This window comes from Nelusetta ayraudi, unplaced genomic scaffold, assembly GCF_046127955.1.
Source record: "Nelusetta ayraudi isolate G7.1 ecotype Tasmania unplaced genomic scaffold, CSIRO-AGI_Nayr_v1 ptg000050l, whole genome shotgun sequence".
NCBI lineage: Eukaryota > Metazoa > Chordata > Actinopteri > Tetraodontiformes > Monacanthidae > Nelusetta > Nelusetta ayraudi.
The window spans coordinates 4,632,501-4,652,247 of NW_027466100.1; the positions used below are offsets into that span (position 1 = coordinate 4,632,501).

The window sequence follows — 19,747 nt, forward strand, 5'->3', positions numbered from 1 at the left end:
CTTCCACTTAAGAAACATTGCCAAAATTCGAAGTTTTTTGTCCTTCAAAGATGCGGAAAAAATAATCCATGCTTTTGTTACGTCTAGGCTCGATTACTGTAACTCGGTACTAGCAGGATGCCCAAATTCATCCCTTAGGACATTACAGTTAATCCAAAACGATCCACGATTGTTAACCGGAACTAGAAGGAGGCAGCATATTACTCCAATTTTAGCTTCCTTGCATTGGCTGCCTGTCAAATTTAGAATTGAATTTAAGATTCTAGTTTTAACTTACAAAGCTCTTCATTCTCAGGCTCCTTCTTATATTAGGGAACTCATTGAACTTTATCATCCTCCAAGAGCCCTTCGCTCTGAGGATTCAGGTCTTTTAGTTATCCCAAAAATTTCTAGAGTTAGATCAGGAGGTAGGTGTTTCAGTTTCCTGGCACCTCTATTTTGGAACCATCTTCCAGCCTCGGTGAGGGGGGCAGACACAGTTAGTTTATTTAGGAGTAGACTTAAGACTTTCCTTTTTCTTAAAGCTTATAGTTAGACTCCATCCACTGTCAGTTAAGCTGCTGTAGGCTTACGCCGTGGAGGGAGATCTTTCGCTCCCGTTACAGGGATCGTTGCTCTGTGCAGGCGGAGCCTTTATCACTCTCCTCACCCAATCAATCTTTTACTCTATCCAATCTTTTACTCTATCCACTCTGTCCAAGCTCTCATTATGCTTTGTACAGTATGCTCGATATGCATGATACTGCCGCAGTCTCTGTGTCCCCGGCAGGTGATGACCACTGCGCCAGGAGCTGGATTGTGCTGTCCTGGGGGTCTTGCTGTCATCGCTTCATCCCACCACCACGCTTAAGACCTGGACTAGTCCTATCGGCAGATTGTCCATCGAGCTAGGCTCTTGCCTTCCAAAGCATGGACACTTACACTCCACATGGACAGCAGCCTTGAATTATTTCCTATTCTTTGTGTTTATATCCGTTTTGCCTGGTTGGTGTATCTGTTTTTCACTCTGTCCTGTCTGCCACCCTGGCTCACTCTGCTCCTTTCTCTCTTTCTCTGTCTCTCCTCTATCTTTCTACTTCACCCCAACTACTCATAGGCAGATGATCGCCCTCTGGAGTCTGGTTCTGCCCTAGGTTTCTTCCCACAGGGGAGTTTTTCCCAGCCACTGTCACATCTTGCTTGCTCCGGGGGCCCGGTTGGTTCTCTCTGATTGTATAAAGCGCTTTGAGACGCCTTTGGTTGTGATTTAGCGCTGTACAAATAAAAGTTTATTATTATTATTATTATTATTTCCAAGCTTCCTTATAAATTGAAAGAAAAATGGAGGTTCAAAGCTTGTGACCTGCAAGAGCAGAGTGGAAGAAGAGCCAGGTTTGCAGATTTGGTGAATTTTGTGGATAATCAAGCTAAAGTCTTATCCCACCCAGTATTCGGCAGCTTAAAAGACGTTGCACCAATTTTAAAAGGAAACTTCCACCATGGATTTCCACCTGTCTTTGTCTTTGTTTCCACCTTCTCAGCAGCATGGTGAGAAGGAGCAAGAGTGGTTTAGTTACCAGCGTGTCCCCATTGACAAGACCAGCAGGGGGCAGTGTTTCCCATGTCCAATCTATTAAAGATAATGGAAAGCCTTGTTTATTTTGCAGTGGCGCTCATACGCTTGATACCTGCTCTCAATTTAACAGGAAAGCTCACAATGAAAAACTGGATTTTTTGAAAAGGAAAGGAGTGTGCTTTGGATGTTTGGAGTCAGGGCACATGAGCAAAGGATGCTCACAAAGGCTGACATGTCAAGTTTGTTCTCTCCAGCACCCTACTGTTTTGCACATCACCAATAAAGGAGGAGCCAAAACTTATAAAGACCAAGAAAAGTCTGTCACAAGTGGTCTAGTTGAAGTTGACAAAGAAACTGGATCAAGTGATAACAACACTGGAGAAGTGGAACCGGTCTTAGCTATAGTGCCTGTAAAGGCAAGAAACAAGAAGAGCAACAAAACAGTCACCACATATGCCTTTTTAGATCCAGGCAGCACTGATTGTTTTTGCAGCAAGGCACTTCTCCAGCAGCTTCAACTCACTGGAAGGACCACGGATATACTTTTACGAACAATGGTTCAAGTTCAAGTTGTCAAGACAGCATCTGTATGTGATCTAGAGATGTGTAGTGTCGACAGTAACGATTACTTTGATCTTCCGACTACATACATGCAAGATGAAATCCCTGTTAAGAAGGAAAATATTCCCACGCATGAGAATCTGAAGCAATGGCCATAAGGAGGTAAAACTCAATCCAATCAATTCTGATATCGGCTTGCTTATCGGCAGCAACGTTCCAATGGCACTGGAACCTTGGAAGGTAATTAACAGCAAGCAAAATGGACCTTATGCCATTAAGACAGCCTTAGGATGGACTGTAAATGGTCCCTTTCGAAAAACAAGTGTCTCCAAAAATGGTAAACGGGTTGCCATGGCTCACAGGATCTCTGTTGTCAAGCTGGAGAACTTGATACGACAGCAAATCAAGCAAGACTTCCCAGAGCGTGAGAAAGAAGAGCGTCTTGAAATGTCGCAGGAGGATAAATTGTTCATGGAAAGTGTTTCTGCATCCATCAAAATGGTAGATGGACATTACAGCATTGCTTTGCCATTAAAGAAAAAGGACACACAATTTCCAAACAATCGTTGTGTAGCTGAAACAGTGGACTCTGTCAATGAAGAACGCATCAAAAAACTGGAGGAACAAGTTTACCAGCTCATCAAGAAGACCCCTGCTGATAAAACAACCAGTAGCTCCTCTGCTGTCGTGACACAACAAATCTTCAAGAGGGACACGGCTCACACGTCAAAGAACGAGTGTGACAGTGGGAAGGAAAACCGGAGGCGGTCCAGGATCCCCAGACATCGCAACAGCCTTACGAAGAAGGGGCCTGCCAAGGAGATCAGAAGCAGGAAATCAGACAGTGATCCACAGTGTCGCATCGAGACGAGTTCAGAGGCCACAGCGAGAACCCGGAAAAAAGTAAACATTGCACGCGGCGCGAAAGCAGTCGAGCCAGTGAGAAAGTTCCTGCAAAGAGCCATTGGAGCCTCTGTTGACGTGACAAGTAAACCCAAAGATGAGGCAGAAACCTACAGGACTATCTTGGAAGAGTGTGACCAGGAGAGAAAGCGACGCTGGAAGGCAGAGCAGGCCATTAGGAAGCTCACAGACAAACTCAAGTGCTGGCAGACCAAGGCCGGCGAAGAAAAAGATCTTCAGAGTTTGGCCCTTCACACCACTGACAGATTGAAAGAACTGTTGCTGAGGGAGCGGTCAGGGCGCTGTGAACTGAAAAATCGTGTTGAGGAGCTGGAGGCGAGGTGTCGATCCCTCACCCAGCAGGTGGAGCAAGCCCGCACCAGCGAAGAGCAACACAAGGCTGCATTGCACAGGCTGGAGGAAAACATCTCCCAGGGGGAGTCACTGAGGGCGCAACAGCAAGCCGAGGAGGAGAAGCGACAGCGGGAGCTGGGGAACAAAGCAGCAGTTCTGAGGAGAGAGCTGGACATCCAGAGAGCAGCGGTGCGCCAGCAGAAAGACAAACTTCAAAAGCTGCACGAGCTCTTGGTTTCCAGGGAACAGGAGCACAGGAAACAACTGGACTTGCAGCTGCAGCCTGATGGGTCAGATTTCCGCCAAGCAGTTGCCAAAGAAGTTGCATTCATGGAGCAGAAACACGGCCAAAGGGAGTCTGAGCTGCAGGAGAAACTGGCAGAGGGCAAGAAACAGTACGCTGCCCTGGAGGACGAGTTCCGCATGGCGCTCACCATTGAGGCTGCTCGCTTCTCTGAGGTCAAAGACGTTTGTGACCAGATGACCGAGGAGCTTGTGGGTCACAAGGCGGCATTCACTCAGTTCCAGGAGAAGGAGAAGAAATCTGCCTCTCTGGTGCAGCAGCTGACAGCAATGGTCAAAGAACAGAACAGCCGCATCTCTCAGTTGAACAAAGCCAAAAATGACGCTGTGACAGATCTGAAGAGCCGCTTCCGTTCCTTGGAAGAAGAATTGCAGCAGGACAGACGTGCGAGTCTGCAGCTGGAGCTGCTGAAGAAAGAGAAAGCACAACTGATGTCTCAGCTCACAGCCCACGAGTCTGTGATAGACGGCCTCAGGGCAGAGAGGAAGATCTGGGGCCAGGAACTCGCTCATCAAGGAGTGTCCTTGGCTCAGGATTGAGGACGTTTGGAAGCCAGGATAGAGGTGTTGGGTGCTGAGCTGGAGAGTCGGAAGAAGCAGAGTGAGAGGGACGGCGATGCCCTCAAAATTAAAGCCAAAATAGTCGATGACCAGACTGAATCCATCCGCAAACTTAAAGAGGCCTTGCAGGAGCGTGACGACCAGCTACGGAGGATGCGTGAAGAGGCAACGCAGGCCCAGAAGAGGTTCCAGCAGCAGCGGGAGGAGGACCGCGCTCAGCAGGCAGAAGCCAGAGAGCAGTTGGAGCACTTGAGCCTCCGCAAGGAGGAGCTCAAACAGCAGCTGGTGGACAAGGATGTCGAGTTGGAAGAGGCCAAAAGAGTTCACGGTGAGACAATCAAGAAGTGGCAGGAGAAGACAGACTTCTTGACTCAACTGGAGAGCCAGGTGAAGCGCATGAAGGAGAAGTTTGAAGCCAAGGAACTTGTGTTGCTGGAAGAAAGGAATAAAGCAACCGATGCACAAAGGGCTGCAGTAGCGAAGTTGCACAATACTGGACGACGAAGGACTAGCTACCTTGCTCTGCGAGGTGGAATCTATCATCAATGACAGACCAATCACAAAAGCTTCCAACGACCCAATGGCTTTGGAACCGTTGACACCGAACCACCTTCTTTTACTGAAAACCAAGCCTTCTTTACCCCCGGGGGTCTTCAGTGCGGACGACTGTTACAGCAAAAGGAGGTGGCGTCAAGTTCAGTACATGGCAGATGTATTTTGGAGAAGATGGATAAAAGAATATCTGCCAGAACTGCAACAAAGACAAAAATGGACAAGGAAGACACGAAACTTCAAAAAAGGAGACATCGTTTTAATTGTGGACGAAATGGCACCAAGAGGATCATGGCTTATGGGCCAAGTGACTCAACCTGTACCTGATTCCAAGGGAGCCGTAAGACAAGTACAAGTTCGGACCAAGACCAGCACTCTTTGCCGGCCTATCACCAAACTCGTGCTTCTTCTGGAGGCATCAGACAGAGACTAACGCATATACATGCCAAACACACACTCACACCCGTCCCCGCACAAATTCACGCACACACACTTCCCTTTCCCACCACACACACCTACAAGCAGCACCTGAAGATTCACTCACACATATGCACACATCTTGGACTCATCAACTGTTGCAGATCTTCAAAAGAGACTGAAAAGTTTGCAATATTGTGAAAAAAAAGAGAGAAAAAAGAAAGAAAAAAGACGATAATTTTGTACAAGATGTGAAAGAACTTTGGCTCCTCTGTTTTGTTTTGATAATTGACATTTGTTTCCTGCATGCCAATTAGGGGCCGGAATGTTGGAGCCAAAATATTTATTTTCTTTCCTTATTTCTGATTTATTTGCACTGTGGCTTAATGTGTTAATTATGGACACAAAAGTAATTGTTTTATTTATTTAGTATTTTCTTAGTATTGGTTGCGCTAAGGGCCATGCCCCCACATCACCATAGGCAGGTGACTGCAGCACCTGAACTATATTAGGGTGGTTAACGGGACCAGCAGGTCTCTTGAGTTGAATGCAGCCAAACAGTTTTAGACCGCTTTTCAAGCACTTTTTGGATTTCTCATTTTTTGACGATTGTTGGATTACTTTGTCGATCTGTGAGTTTGCAAGCAACCTGTGCCGCATTGTCCGCTGTCGCGGTAAGACCGTTTTTGTTTTTTGTTTTTGGATTGCAAATAAACAATCTGAACAGTGGATCGCCGCATCCTCCAGAATTTTTGTTTATCACAAGCACGCTTGGGCGCGTCGAACTGAAACTCAACAATTCACCAAGAGCAAAGCCCGACATTTCACAGGGAAATAGTCGTGCTTTTAATATATATATATTTATATATGTATATATATATATATATATATATATATATATATATATATATATATATGTCTGCAATTCATATTTTAACGGTTTATATAGACCCCTCAGGCTCCATTCAAAATGGGGGTTATTGTAGGAGAGTTGCAGTCAACTGAGATTTGGAGAGAGTTTGGATTACTAGATTTTGGATAGCGTTTATATTTTGGAGTGTTTGAGACTAGATAGCGTTTAGTTTGGAGATATTTTTGAGAGCTTAGGGAGAGAGTGAGGAGAGGAGAGGTGATAGGATGGAGCCCCCTGTCCTGTACATCAATGTCCATGTTACACAAGCATCTATGCCAGGGGTGCCCATTACGTCCATCGCGATCTACTGGTCAATTGCGAAGGGAGTTTGGGTCTATCGCATGGGGAGAGAGAGGGAGAGAGAGAGTGAGTGTGAGAGAGTGAAAGAGAGAGAGAGAGAGATCCGCGTCAATTACAGCAGGTAGAATCGTTCAGGCAGGATTAGAAAACACGGTGGATCTGGTTGATTTTGGTCATAATGTACGATGTGCTGGATTTTGTTCTTATATGTGCTGTGCTTTACATTCATTCATTCATTCATTTTCCATACCCGCTTAGTCCCGAACTATATATAACCCGATATAACCTAAACAATTTTAAACCATGAGTTTTCTGTGCAATGATGAGCATAAATGCACATGGGAACATGTTGACCCATTTAATCCTTTCTTTCTTTATCATTGGACTACAAATATATTTCTGAATGACTTGTCCTGTTTTATAGGAGGTGGATCTTTTTGACTTGCTCATTTTAAAAGTAGCTTGCATGTTGAAAAAGTGTGAGCACCCCTGATCTATGCCCTTTTCCAAGTCCCACAATCACTTTCACTGTCATCTGCCTGATTACACCCATGCCATTTTCAGAAAAAAATTGCACAAACAGAATACATTCAAAAAATGTATCATACACATAGTTATCAATTCAAGTTATTTATTTGTCACTGTTGAACAAAGTTAACAACAAAATTTGTTTGGAGCATCCCGATAACCACTGGCATCAGTACCCATAAAAAATAATCATAAATGAGAAAAAAAAAATCAAATATATATATATATATATAATTTATGTACAGAAATTATTTGGTCATTCATTTTTTGCAATTCATAGTCATTCCCAACAGACATAACATACACAAAAATTCAATGCATCACACGTGGTTCAGACACAGCTTGCCTGTGATTGTACATTTGGCCAGTAGGTGGTTTCGTGTGCACATGAAGCTTCGAACCAGTTGGCTCAAGTGGTTCAATGCCTCATGAGGCTTCACCTCACCATCACTAGTCGTGACACACAGCTTGCTGTTTGGCTCCACTTGTTGTAGTTCTGTCAGCCACCACTAGATGGAGCGCTCCTCTTCAGTCTCCTCCTCATCCTCCCTCACCTCCACCTGTAGAGAGAAGAAGAGACAGCAGGAGTCAGGACTCACCGTCCTTGAACGCATCATCACAGAGACGCTGACTGTTGATGGAGATGGTGGAGTGACTGGTGAGAAGAAGCAGACTCTCAGTCACATGTCTAGTGTGGAACATCAGAAGGTCATGTGACCATGGAGTGTTGGACTGATACTGAGGCCTGATGAAGATGAACTGATCAATAATTGGGTGGTGAACTGAGAGAAGAAGCAGTTTGGCAGCAGATGTTGGATGAATGAGGAGCAGCTGGACGTCACCATCCTCCTCTCACACTGTGACTGGGAACACTGGACCTCTGCTGTGGGATCAACTGGCTTTGGTGCTGGAACCATCATCCAATGGTTCCAAACCAGTACTGACCTCACACTCTCCAGTTGATGGTCTCTGCTGTGGACAAGATCCATCAGTGGCTTCACTGCTGAATCCTGCAGCTGGTTCCCATCCAGGTCCAGGTGTCTGAGGTGGGAGGGGTTGGACTTCAGAGCTGAGAGCAGCCAATCACAGCTGAGCTCTGACAAACTGCAGCACCACAACCTGAATAGAGAATAAATGATGGAGAGTTTGTAATGATGGAGAGTTTTTCCAGGGTGTCATCACTCTGAAAATCAAAGTGAAATGTCCACTTCAGAATCTGCAATCTGCAAGCTGACCACTAGATGGGAGGATTTTACACACTGTACCTTTAAACCCAGTTTCATTCATTTCAAACACAAACCAGTGTCTGCAAATTGAATTTCCAACAGCAGTCAAGTGCAAATCATGACGACAACAACAAGAGTGATAGAAGTTGTCGAGTGAAGAGGGTGAACTGACCTCAGAGTCTCCAGTTTACAGTCTGGACTCTGCAGAAAACCACTCAGCTCCTTCACTGCTGAATCCTGCAGCAGGTTCTCACTCAGGTCCAGGTGTCTGAGGTGGGAGGGGTTGGACTTCGGAGCTGAGAGCAGCCAATCACAGCTGAGCTTTGACAACCTGCAATACTCCAACCTGAATAGAGCATAAATGATGGAGAGTTTATAATGATGGAGTTTTTCCAGGGTGTCATCACTCTGAAAATCAAAGTGAAATGTCGACTTCAGAATCTGCAACAACACTTATATCAGTAGACTCATCAAGTTGCAAGGCAAATTTCTTACTGATAGGGATCTTGTCCAAAACCACACTTTCGATGTCTGCAGACATCTCATTCATACGTCTGGAGATTGTGTTATCTGAGAGAGGGACTTTGGCTATTTCTTTAGCCGCTTCGGGTCCGAGCGTCTCATTTACAATGGCTTTGCAGGCGGGAAGTATTAACTGCTCTGCCACAGTGTGGGACTTTTTTGATTTAGCCACAAGTTCAGCGTAGTGTTGCCACCCGTCCCGTTTTTCCCAGAATTGTTCTCTTTTTTCACCACCTGTCCCGGGAAAAATAAAATCTCTCCCGGGACACAATTTGTCCCGTTTTTAAGGGAAAATGACAAAATCTCATTTGATTTCTGCCTGTGGTCTACTCCCGTAAAATACGCGATTGTCCCGTACTTGGCAACTAAAAAACCTGTCCCGTCATGAACTGATACAGGACGCACTTCACTTTGTGTCCCGTATATTTCGGTGACCCCCCGTCGACAGTCTTGAGACATCTCAACCCCCCCCCCCCCCCCCCCCCCCCCCCCCCCCCCCCCAGAGGTCCCGGATTTGTAACTCTGGTAGGTGGCAACCCTAGTTCAGCGACGTGGTAGCTAGCTTTAAGGGCTCTCTCGTTTACTTTTGCGGTTTTTCTCATGAAAGTTGCCTGTTTCTCCGTGTGTTCACGCAGGCGAACAAAATACTCCACATTTTTCTTTTGAACTGAGGGCTGTTTCGTTTGGAGATGGCGTTTAAGCTTACTTGGGACCATAGCACTGTTGGAGAGCTTTTCACCACATACCAAGCACAACGGAGTCGGTGCCGTTGCATCTCCGGTAAAAGTAAATCCAAATGAAAGATAGCTTTCATTGTATTGCCTCACGCCAGAAACTTTGCTCGACGTCACCGTCTTTGCCTCCACTCATACTAGGGCCTTCATCTGGGTCCGGATTTTGTCCAGGGTCCAGTTCAGAATCAGCATTTTTCCTCTTCAAAAACTTATCCATCACTTTCAACCGTCGTCCCGCTATCCACAATCCACACACCTGTCGCTGCATCCATGCGTCACTAATTCGCTTGTCTCCAAGCGCAAGGCAATTAGCTACCTGCTGCTGCCACCTACTGGTATGGAAGAGTACTACATGATTACTCTGCCAGGCGCTAGACTGCACAGGCACACAAATGGGATAATTTCCCACGGCACACCTGACAATATCTCGCGGCACACAAACACTGGTTTACAGGAACGGGTGCGTATCAGAAAACGCTGGCAGTGTGTTTCCCGTGTCTTACTTCCGGTATAAAGTTCGCTTCAAAATTACAACAGAAATACTACCGAAAGATGCCAGTAGGTGGCAACGACGCTCTATAAAGGTTTCTCTTAATGCAACAAATAAATGAAATGACTTTCATACTTACACCAACTGCTCTTAACCTATTTATTAAACAATTTAGACTTAAAGGCTTCTTTGTTGTTTCACCTTAACAGAACACTAATGATAATAATAATAATAATAATAATAATAATAATAATAATAATAATAATGATAATAATAATATTAAGAAATTGCCATTTACAAAACGTGCACATTTCTTTTAAACTTAAGTGTAGTTGTTTTCCATATCTATTGACGCAAATGATGTTAACCTTGCAATGAACGCAGCAACACTTGTACCTAATAACACTAATGATACAACAAATACACATCAAAATGGTTGCAGTGAAAATGGACGCTTTTAATCATATATCAGTATATAATATATAATATAATATATCATATTATACGATTGTATAAAGCGCTTTGAGACGCCTTTGGTTGTGATTTAGCGCTGTACAAATAAAAGTTTATTATTATTATCATTATTATTATTATTATTATTATATTATTATCATTATTATTATTATTATTATTATTATCATTATATATGTTTTGGCTCTTGCCAAGTAAAATTTCAGGAATTATTCTTTGTTTGTTTAGAATGTCGGACATGTATTCAGCGCTTTGTGATGAAGAGCTGGATGCCGTCATTGCAGAAATCCAACTCAGTCACCCAAACACAGGGTACAGAATGATGAGAGCATTCCTTCATGCCAGGGGATTACGAGTGCAAAGTAAGTTTGATATGAAGTTGATCCCCACATGAATGTATTCAGTAATCTGTATTGTGCATCAGTTTAACCGAAACAAACAAATATAATTAGCTTTATTTGTATAACGCTTTCCGTACAAAATGTAGCTAAAAGTGCTTACATGGATGATTAAAAAAAGAATGGCGGTATATTTAAAAAAAGAAAGGGGGGGTATTTAATAAATGAAATCATACCTTTTGTCAGCATTATCTGTGTTAACACGGATTTGTGCCTTTAATATTTTATGTAGTTTGTCTTTCTTTTTTTTTTTTTTTGCTGTTGTTGTAGTTCAAAGAGTACGTGATTCCTTAAGAAGAGTGGACCCAATTGGGACTGAAGTGCGAGCCTTGGCCAATCGCACACTAAGACGGAGGCAGTATTCTGTTCCTGCACCAAATGCAATGTGGCACATAGATGGAAACCACAAATTAATACGGTATTTTTCAAAACTGTTTTTAAATACTTGAACAAATGAAACATTGAGATTTTCTACCCACTCCAAATCTTTTCATCTTTGTACCATACCTTTTTGTGTCAAATAAGCTGTGCATGAACCTTTTTCAATTAGCTATCTGATGCCTTATATATTTTAGATTTCTCTTTCCATCTTCTCTCCCTTTTTTACCAAAAGCTGGAGATTTGTCATTCACGGTGGAATAGATGGCTTTAGCCGTTTAATTGTTTATCTGTCTGCTGCAATAAACAACCGAGCATCCACAGTGTTGGAAACAGGGGCGGTCCTAGAATTTTTTCTTGGGGGGGCAAGCTCGGGGCACAGATGGGTGGCACACCGGAATGACATTTGTTTTGTTTTTTTAAATGCCCTATGCCTTAGGGAATAATAAATGGTAGGCGGAGGTATGAATAATAGAACTATTTTATTTACCCAAATAATGCACAAAACAGTGTATCATCCAGCATTTAGTAATCTTATCTGACTGAGTAAAATGCTTTTTGTTTGTTTGAGTGGGTTGATCTGTGCTCCGGGAGAGTATACTGGTGTATCTAGTACTAGTAACCTAGTATTAGTTTCAGCAAGATAAACAAGTGTTTCATAGGTATCTATGTATCTTTGTTAACTTATAGAGATGGAAACCAACAACTGAGTTTAGTTATGAATGTTTATTTTTTAAATTCATAACAGGTACAAAGTGCATACACATGAAAAATCCCTTTGTGAGAATTATATTCAAGTTACCAAAGTTTGACTTATATTACAAGTACACAGTTTATGTGTATTATTTACAAACAGGATTATGACAGCTGAATACGCTTGTTTTGGTGTTGACTACCTGCAGAATGCTGAATTGCAGATGATGGGCCCTCAACCTCATCATTGGGAAAAGTTCCTGGGAAAAGTTGTATAAATTACTCATAATGTCAATACAAGTATAACATCAACTCAACTTTTAATACTTATTCAAATGTTATCGATTTTAAAGACACCCTGCTTCCTTTCTTGACATTGTGGACATATCCTATTCACTTCATTTAAGCGTCTTATGTTATAGGCCACTTGTCTATCCATTAGCTCATAAAACAACAACCACACTTCCATTCAGCACCAATAAAGAGCATTAAAATAGACATAAAGTAATAAAACAGAATTTAATTAGATTAAATTAATATTGCCCATTCCACAGTCCAGAACAAAGCAGAGGCGGTGTGCGACTTTGAGTGTGACTGATTCAGGATGCAGTGACTGTAGTGATGGTGAGGTGAAGCCTCATGTGGCATTGAACCACTTGAGCCAACTGGTTCGAGAAACGGTTCATTTCTCGAAGTTTCATGTGCACACGAAACCACCTACTGGCCAAATGTACAATCACAGGCAAGCTGTGTCTGAACCACGTGTGATGCATTGAATTTTTGTGTCTGTTATGTCTGTTGGGAATGACTATGAATTGCAAAAAATGAATGACCAAATAATTTCTGTACATAAATTATATATATATTTTTGTTTTTTTTTCTCACTTATTTATGATTATTTTTATGGGTACTGATGCCAGTGGTTATGGGGATGCTCCAAACAAATTTTGTTGTTAACTTTGTTCAACAATGACAATAAATAAATAAATAACTTGACTTGATAACTATGTGTATGATACATTTTTTGAATGTATTCTGTTTGTGCAATTTTTTTTCTGAAAATGGCATGGGTGTAATCAGGCAGATGACAGTGAAAGTGATTGTGGGACTTGGAAAAGGGCATAGATCAGGGGTGCTCACACTTTTTCAACATGCAAGCTACTTTTAAAATGAGCAAGTCAAAAAGATCCACTTCCGATAAAACAGGAAAACATATTCATTCAGAAATATATTTGTAGTCCAATGATAAAGAAAGACAGAGGATTAAATGGGTCAACATGTTCCCATGTGCATTTATGCTCATCATTGCACAGAAAACTGATGGTTTAAAATTGTTAAGGTTATATCTGCCTATGTTTGATTTTATCAATAAAAGTGTGTTTACGTTAAGATGTTTTGCTGTATAGTTTTGTGTTTTCCAGCGCATAGGTTAGTGTGTGTGTGTGTGTGTGTGTGTGTGTGTGTGTGTGTGTGTGTGTGTGTGTGTGTGTGTGTGTGTGTGTGTGTGTGTGTGTGTGTGATGCAGACGTTTTGCCAGCAGCATCTCCCAGCATCTTCGGCGCGTCTGCAGTGCGTGTGCACTTTGAAGCGCATTTTCCGAGCGAGGCGTCTCCATCAGTTTACGCCAGGATTGCAAGCTCACGCGACAACCCCGGTAGTTTTGCGTGTAAAACAACAGTGAAACTCTTTTTCCTGTCCCTGTCTGGTCTTTATTTGATCTGAATGGTGCCGAAGCCGATACGTCACATTTACCCTGGACACCCTTGTCCAGGGTGTCCCCTGCCTTCGCCCTAAGACAGCTGGGAGAGGCTCCAGCAGACCCCCGTGACCCTGAGTTCGGGACTAAGCGGGTATGGAAAATGAATGAATGAATGAATGTAAAGCACAGCACATATAAGAACAAAATCCAGCACATCGTACATTATGACCAAAATCAACCAGATCCACCGTGTTTTCTAATCCTGCCTGAACGATTCTACCTGCTGTAATTGACGCGGATCTCTCTCTCTCTCTCTCTCTCTCTCTCTCTCACTCCCTCTCTCCCTCTCTCTCTCCATGCGATAGACCCAAACTCCCTTCGCAATTGACCAGTAGATCGCGATGGACGTAATGGGCACCCCTGACATAGATGCTTGTGTAACATGGACATTGATGTACAGGACAGGGGGCTCCATCCTATCACCTCTCCTCTCCTCACTCTCTCCCTAAGCTCTCAAAACTATCTCCAAACTAAACGCTATCTAGTCTCAAACACTCCAAACTATAAACACTATCCAAAATCTAGTAATCCAAACTCTCTCCAAATCTCAATTGACTGCAACTCTCCTACAATAACCCCCATTTTGAATGGAGCCTGAGAGGTCTATATAAACCGTTAAAATATGAATTGCAGATATATATATATGGGTCCACTTTTCTGCTGCAGCTGGCCATTTTCATTTTACACCGTCCAAATTTACAGCTCAGGGCGCTGGGACGAATTCCAAATTGTGTGCAGATACAGGCCTACACTTCAAATAATTATGAGAAAAATCCAACGTAAAAAGAGCACTTCCATTAGGAAATAGTCAACATGAAATTTCGTCTTCTACTGACACCTGCTGGTCAAATTGAATAGTTGCAAATATTGTGAAGAAGTTGTCATCTAATTCTAATCCTAAACAATATGGCCATTCGAAGTGAAGTATTAAGACAATTAATCAGGTTTGTACTGCTTGATTGAACACATTCATCCCGTTCCAGTGCACTAAAACCCACTTCCCTTCAGGACCGTGTCAGCGAAGCCAAAACTTCCTTGAGTGATGCTGTTTCCCAGCATGCAATGCGAGCTATCGATTCACAATACAATTTCATCACAAACATGGATGTAAAAAATAAAAAGGGACGAAAAATGAAACTTCAGGAACACCAACCAATACAATGCAATACAAGCAGAACTGGGCTGAAGTTTTATATTATGTACACCATAATACAGCCTTCTGGTGGACAAGCCATACTATTTAATCCGTGTCCTCCTATGGTACTTCCGTGGGAGGAAGCTGATCGTAGACTTCACGTGCTGGTTGCTCGTCACTCCACCAATCTTTGCGCTTGAGTTCGCAAGTGAACAGTCGTAACAGAAACTTGCCGCTGGAAATAATGCCCTAGAAGTGGATGTGATGCTCACTGAACCCAATTCAGACAACTCTCCCTCCACTTTTCTTGTTTTGTATGAGCATTTAAAAAAAACAACATAATAATAATATGAATTTTGACCATGTATGTTTTGGAGTTCATTGAAAGAGGTTAATAAAAAAAAAAAAAAAAAATGCATGTATGTATATATATATATATATATATATATATATATATATATATGTATGTATGTATGTATGTGTATATATATATATATATATATATATATATATATATATATGTATATATGTATGTATATATATGTATATATATGTATAGTGTGTGTAACTTTAACTAACTTATCTATTTCTATCCATCCATCAAACTTACTATCTAGGGATCTTGATATTGTGTTGGCAGATGCATTATCACGTGTACATGTGGACTAGCTGCGAAATTCTTATTTCGGGGGAACTGAGGGTTTTCTTGTTTAGTTTTGTTTGTCGGTATGTTAATAGGGTTTGGTTCTTAAGGGAGGGGGTGTTATGACCCACAGGTGGGTCTAGGTGCCTCTATGTTTGTGTCTGTGTGTGTGTGTGTGTGTGTGAGAGTGGATGATGCCTTGCAGGTGCAGTCCTGGATGTTGGCTGCTGATTGGACGCGCCATGGCTGAGAAGGAGGAGCAGTCGAGCCAGCCTGACGGTCATCACTCCTCCGCTCCCAAGTCTGCAGTTAGTCACTTCTGAAATGGTGTTAGAGCACGCAGCCGTAGGGGTGGGCTGCCATTTTCTTTGTCCCCTCTTTTCTCCTGTTTATTAAGTATGTAGGGAGGTTAGCCTTTCTGTATTTGGCTTCTCTTTCTTTCTTTAGTTAGTTCTTAAGGCGAGGTAGTTGGAGTTTGGTTTATTATTTTGGCCTGGGCCCACCCTGAAACCTTTGCTGCCCACCGGTTAAGTTGTTTTGTTTATTTCATTTACTGATTCATAAATGTTTTTGTTGAAAACCGCCAACTGCAGTGAGAAATTAATGAGCCTTGGGAGTGGGGGAAGGTGTCCCACACGTTGCGTCTCGGTCCCCCGAGACGGGACGTAACACGGAGTTTTCACCGTGACAGCAGGTTGAGCTCCTTCAGTTTTACAAGTGACGTCGTCACGTTAGCCTGTCCCATCCCTGCTAAATTCTTTAAAGAACTACCGTTAGTAAACTTTTAAATTATAATACATTCTACACTAATTGTAATTTCCTGCCCGTGGTTCTATATTGCAACAGTTGACGGCTGATATCAGCAGATAAGCAGCAACAATCTGGGCATTGCGGGTGATTCATAAATATGTCATTTCTTATTAATTAGCCCATAAGTGTTGTACACCAGTGTGACACCAAATGCTTGTTGCTGACAGCAGTGAAGAAATGACACTCTAGTGGTTCTGCACATTAGTATAAATAGAGTGATTCTCTATCATTACATCACAGGACGGCGGCACTCTGACAGATTCCATGAACCTGGAGACTGATGATCCAGACTCCGGTCCAGATGACACAACAGGCCACAGTGGAAACGGGTCAGAGCATGGACTGGCTGCTGAAAGGATCCAGGTAGGTGGCGCTGTCATCCCAAGTTGTGTGGTGTGGAGGATCAGGGCCAAAGTTCCAGATGCTCACAGATGTGACTGTGGATTCAGGAGGAGTGTTTGAAGGCTGGACTCCCAACAGTGATTGGCTGCTGAGGACCTCTCAATCACAATCAGGTTTTTTAGTGGCTGTGAGATTGAAAGTGAGATTGCATTGTCCAGGTAGGAGGACAGCAGTCAGCCATGTTTCACCTCCAGTCAACACGCAGTGGTTCACATGAAGGTCCAAGAGGCCTACAGACCTACACTGAGTCTGGAAGTGGCAGTATAGTTGGATCATTGTCTTTGTTGTGTTGTTTGGTCATTGTGATCCAATGTAAGGTGAGAGAAGGACGAGTGCAGTTATATTGGAGTGAGTTATTTAGAGTGTAATAGAAGTTATAATGCAGAGTCTGTTTTTATGAAATGTTCTATCACCTGGCAACCATCCATCCATCCATCCATCCATCCATCCATCTTCTACTGCCGTATCTGGAGTCAGGTCTTGGGGGCAGCAGCCTCAGCAGAGACCCCCAGACTTCCCTGGACCCAGTCACCTCCTCCAGCTCCTCCAGTGGGACCCCAAGGCTTCCCAGTCCAGCCCAGAGACCTGGTCCCTCCAGCAGGGTCTCCTCCTGGTGGGACATGCCTGGAACACCTCCCCAGGGAGGCGTCCCAAACAAGACCCCGAGATGCTGGAACTCCTCCCCCTGAGGCAGGGCCTCCCCACCGACCCAGAGAGGGCAAACCACCTCATATCCAGCATTGATTTATCTGTTGGTGATTAATTATAATGTAACATTTATTTTATTTAAATTATATTTGAACTGAATTGGATTTGTTTGTAAAAGTGAGATTTATTTTCATTGATTCATGTGGTTTATGTTGAGACCTAGTGGAGAAGTGGGTATGGCCTACAGAAGATTTGAGTACACAAGTTATTCAGATACGGAGAATCCCCATGGTAGGACTTCAGGAGATATATAATCAAAGTGTTAAAGCAGCAGAAATGAAACGTCAGTTGAGGTCAAGGTCACACAGGTTGTGATGGCTTTTATTGTCAGAATATTGAATCATTGAAATATAATGTTTGAGCTCGTAACAAAGTTAGGATGATATAACATAATCACATAAAATAAATGATCTGGTTTCCTTCTGATTCATTGACGTCCTTCTGAAATCTCCACACAAACATCTGGCAAGCATCAAAACCATGAATTATTTTGAGGGAAACTTCTTTTGTCTTACTTATGATTCAATAATGATTTGAGTTCCCATCACAGGTGTTGTGAATCACTTTATCTTTTCCACATGATTTCCTCATTTAAGATCATGAAGCAGAAATAAAGTCTCTTGAAAAGTATTTTTCACCTCCAAAATGAAGATGTTATAGAACTCTGAAGTGAGAGCAGAGCAGTGTGTTGTTGATGTGTGGAACCTTCATGCTGAGATGTTCCAGCCGTGGATGATGAGAGCAGAAGCAGTGGTTGCGTTGCTGCTGCCTTCACTGAGCAGCTGCTCCAAGTCCTGCTTCTTCCACTGAGGATTCAGCTCCACCAGTGGCTTCTGGGACGTCTCTCCCAGTAACCACAGCAGCTTGTAGGGAGAAGCAGTCCGCCAGCCACCAGGCTGCACTGGGGTCAAAGGTCGTGACACGCCCACACAGTGTTGGTGCGTGCAGCTTGCTGTTTGGCTCCACTGGTTGTAGTTCTGTCAGCCACCAGTAGATGGAGCGCTCCTCTTCACTCTCCTCATCCTCACCACCACCTGCAAAGATAAGAAGAGACAGCAGGAGTCAGGACTCACGGTCCTTGAACGCATCATCACAGAGACGTTGACTGTTGATGGAGATGATGGAGTGACTGGTGAGAAGAAGCAGACTCTCAGTCACATGTCAAGTGTGGAACATCAGAAGGTCATGTGACCATGGAGTGTAGGACTGATACTGAGGCCTGATGAAGATGAACTGATCAATAATTGGGTGGTGAACTGAGAGAAGAAGCAGTTTGGCAGCAGATGTTGGATGAATGAGGAGCAGCTGGACGTCACCATCCTCCTCTCACACTGTGACTGGGAACACTGGACCTCTGCTGTGGGACCAACTGGCTTTGGTGCTGGAACCATCATCCAATGGTTCCAAACCAGTACTAACCTCACACTCTCCAGTTGATGGTCACTGCTGTAGACAAGATCCATCAGTGGCTTCACTGATGACTCCTTCAGGGGGTTCATATTCAGGTCCAGCTCTCTGAGGTGGGAGGGGTTGGACTTCAGAGCTGAGAGCAGCCAATCATAGCTGAGCTCTGACAAATTGCAGCCCCACAACCTGAACAGAGAATAAATGATGGAGTTTATAATGATAGAGAGTTTTTCCTGGGTGTCATCACTCTGAAAATCAAAGTGAAATGTCCACTTCAGCATCTGCAATCTGCAATCTGACCACTAGATGGGAGGATTTTACCCACTGTACCTTCAAGCACAGTTTCATTCATTACTATCACAAACCAGTGTCTGCAAATTGAATTTCCAACAGCAGTGAAGTGAAAATCATGACGACAACAACAAGAGTGATAGAAGTTGTAGAGTGAAGAGGGTGAACTGACCTCAGAGTCTCCAGTTTACAGTCTGGACTCTGCAGAAAACCACTCAGCTCCTTAACTGATGAATCCTGAAGATAGTTCTCAGCCAGGTCCAGCTCTCTGAGGTGGGAGGGGTTGGACTTCAGAGCTGAGAGCAGCCAATCACAGCTGATCTATGACAACCTGCACCTCTCCAACCTGAATACGGAATAAATGATGGAGAGTGTCATTCACAGTTGGGTGTGCGCGCGCGCGTGTGTGTGTGCGTGCGTGAGTGCGTATGTGCGCATACGTGGGTGTGTGTGTGTGTAATTTAAAACCAGTTTTACACATTTCTAATGGAATCAAAGTGAATTCCAACAAACTCAATTCAAAGTCATGACAACAATAACTGCAGCAGTTGTAGAGTGAAGAGGGTGAACTGACCTCAGTGCCTCCAGTTTACAGTCTGGATTCTGCAGAAAACCACTCAGCACCTTCACTGTTGAATCCAGAAGGCAGTTCCAACTCAGCTCCAGGTGTCTGAGTTGGGAGGGGTTGGACTTCAGAGCTGAGAGCAGCCAATCACAGCTGAGCTCTAACAAA

General features: G+C 43.4%; 1 protein-coding gene and 1 pseudogene across 1 annotated transcript in view; one reads left to right on the top strand and one right to left on the bottom strand.

Moving 5' to 3' along the window:
• The first annotated feature begins 2,467 nt into the window (after positions 1–2,467).
• On the top strand, positions 2,468–4,786 carry LOC142895696 (leucine-rich repeat and coiled-coil domain-containing protein 1 pseudogene; annotated as a pseudogene).
• Positions 4,787–4,933: 147 nt separating this feature from the next.
• The window catches only part of LOC142895697 (ribonuclease inhibitor-like), an 81,912-nt gene continuing 67,098 nt past the window's right edge, over positions 4,934–19,747 (bottom strand). The window contains exon 7 of the mRNA XM_076036915.1: positions 4,934–4,988. Coding sequence (XP_075893030.1) covers positions 4,934–4,988 — 55 coding nt within the window. The remainder of the gene's footprint in view (positions 4,989–19,747) is intronic.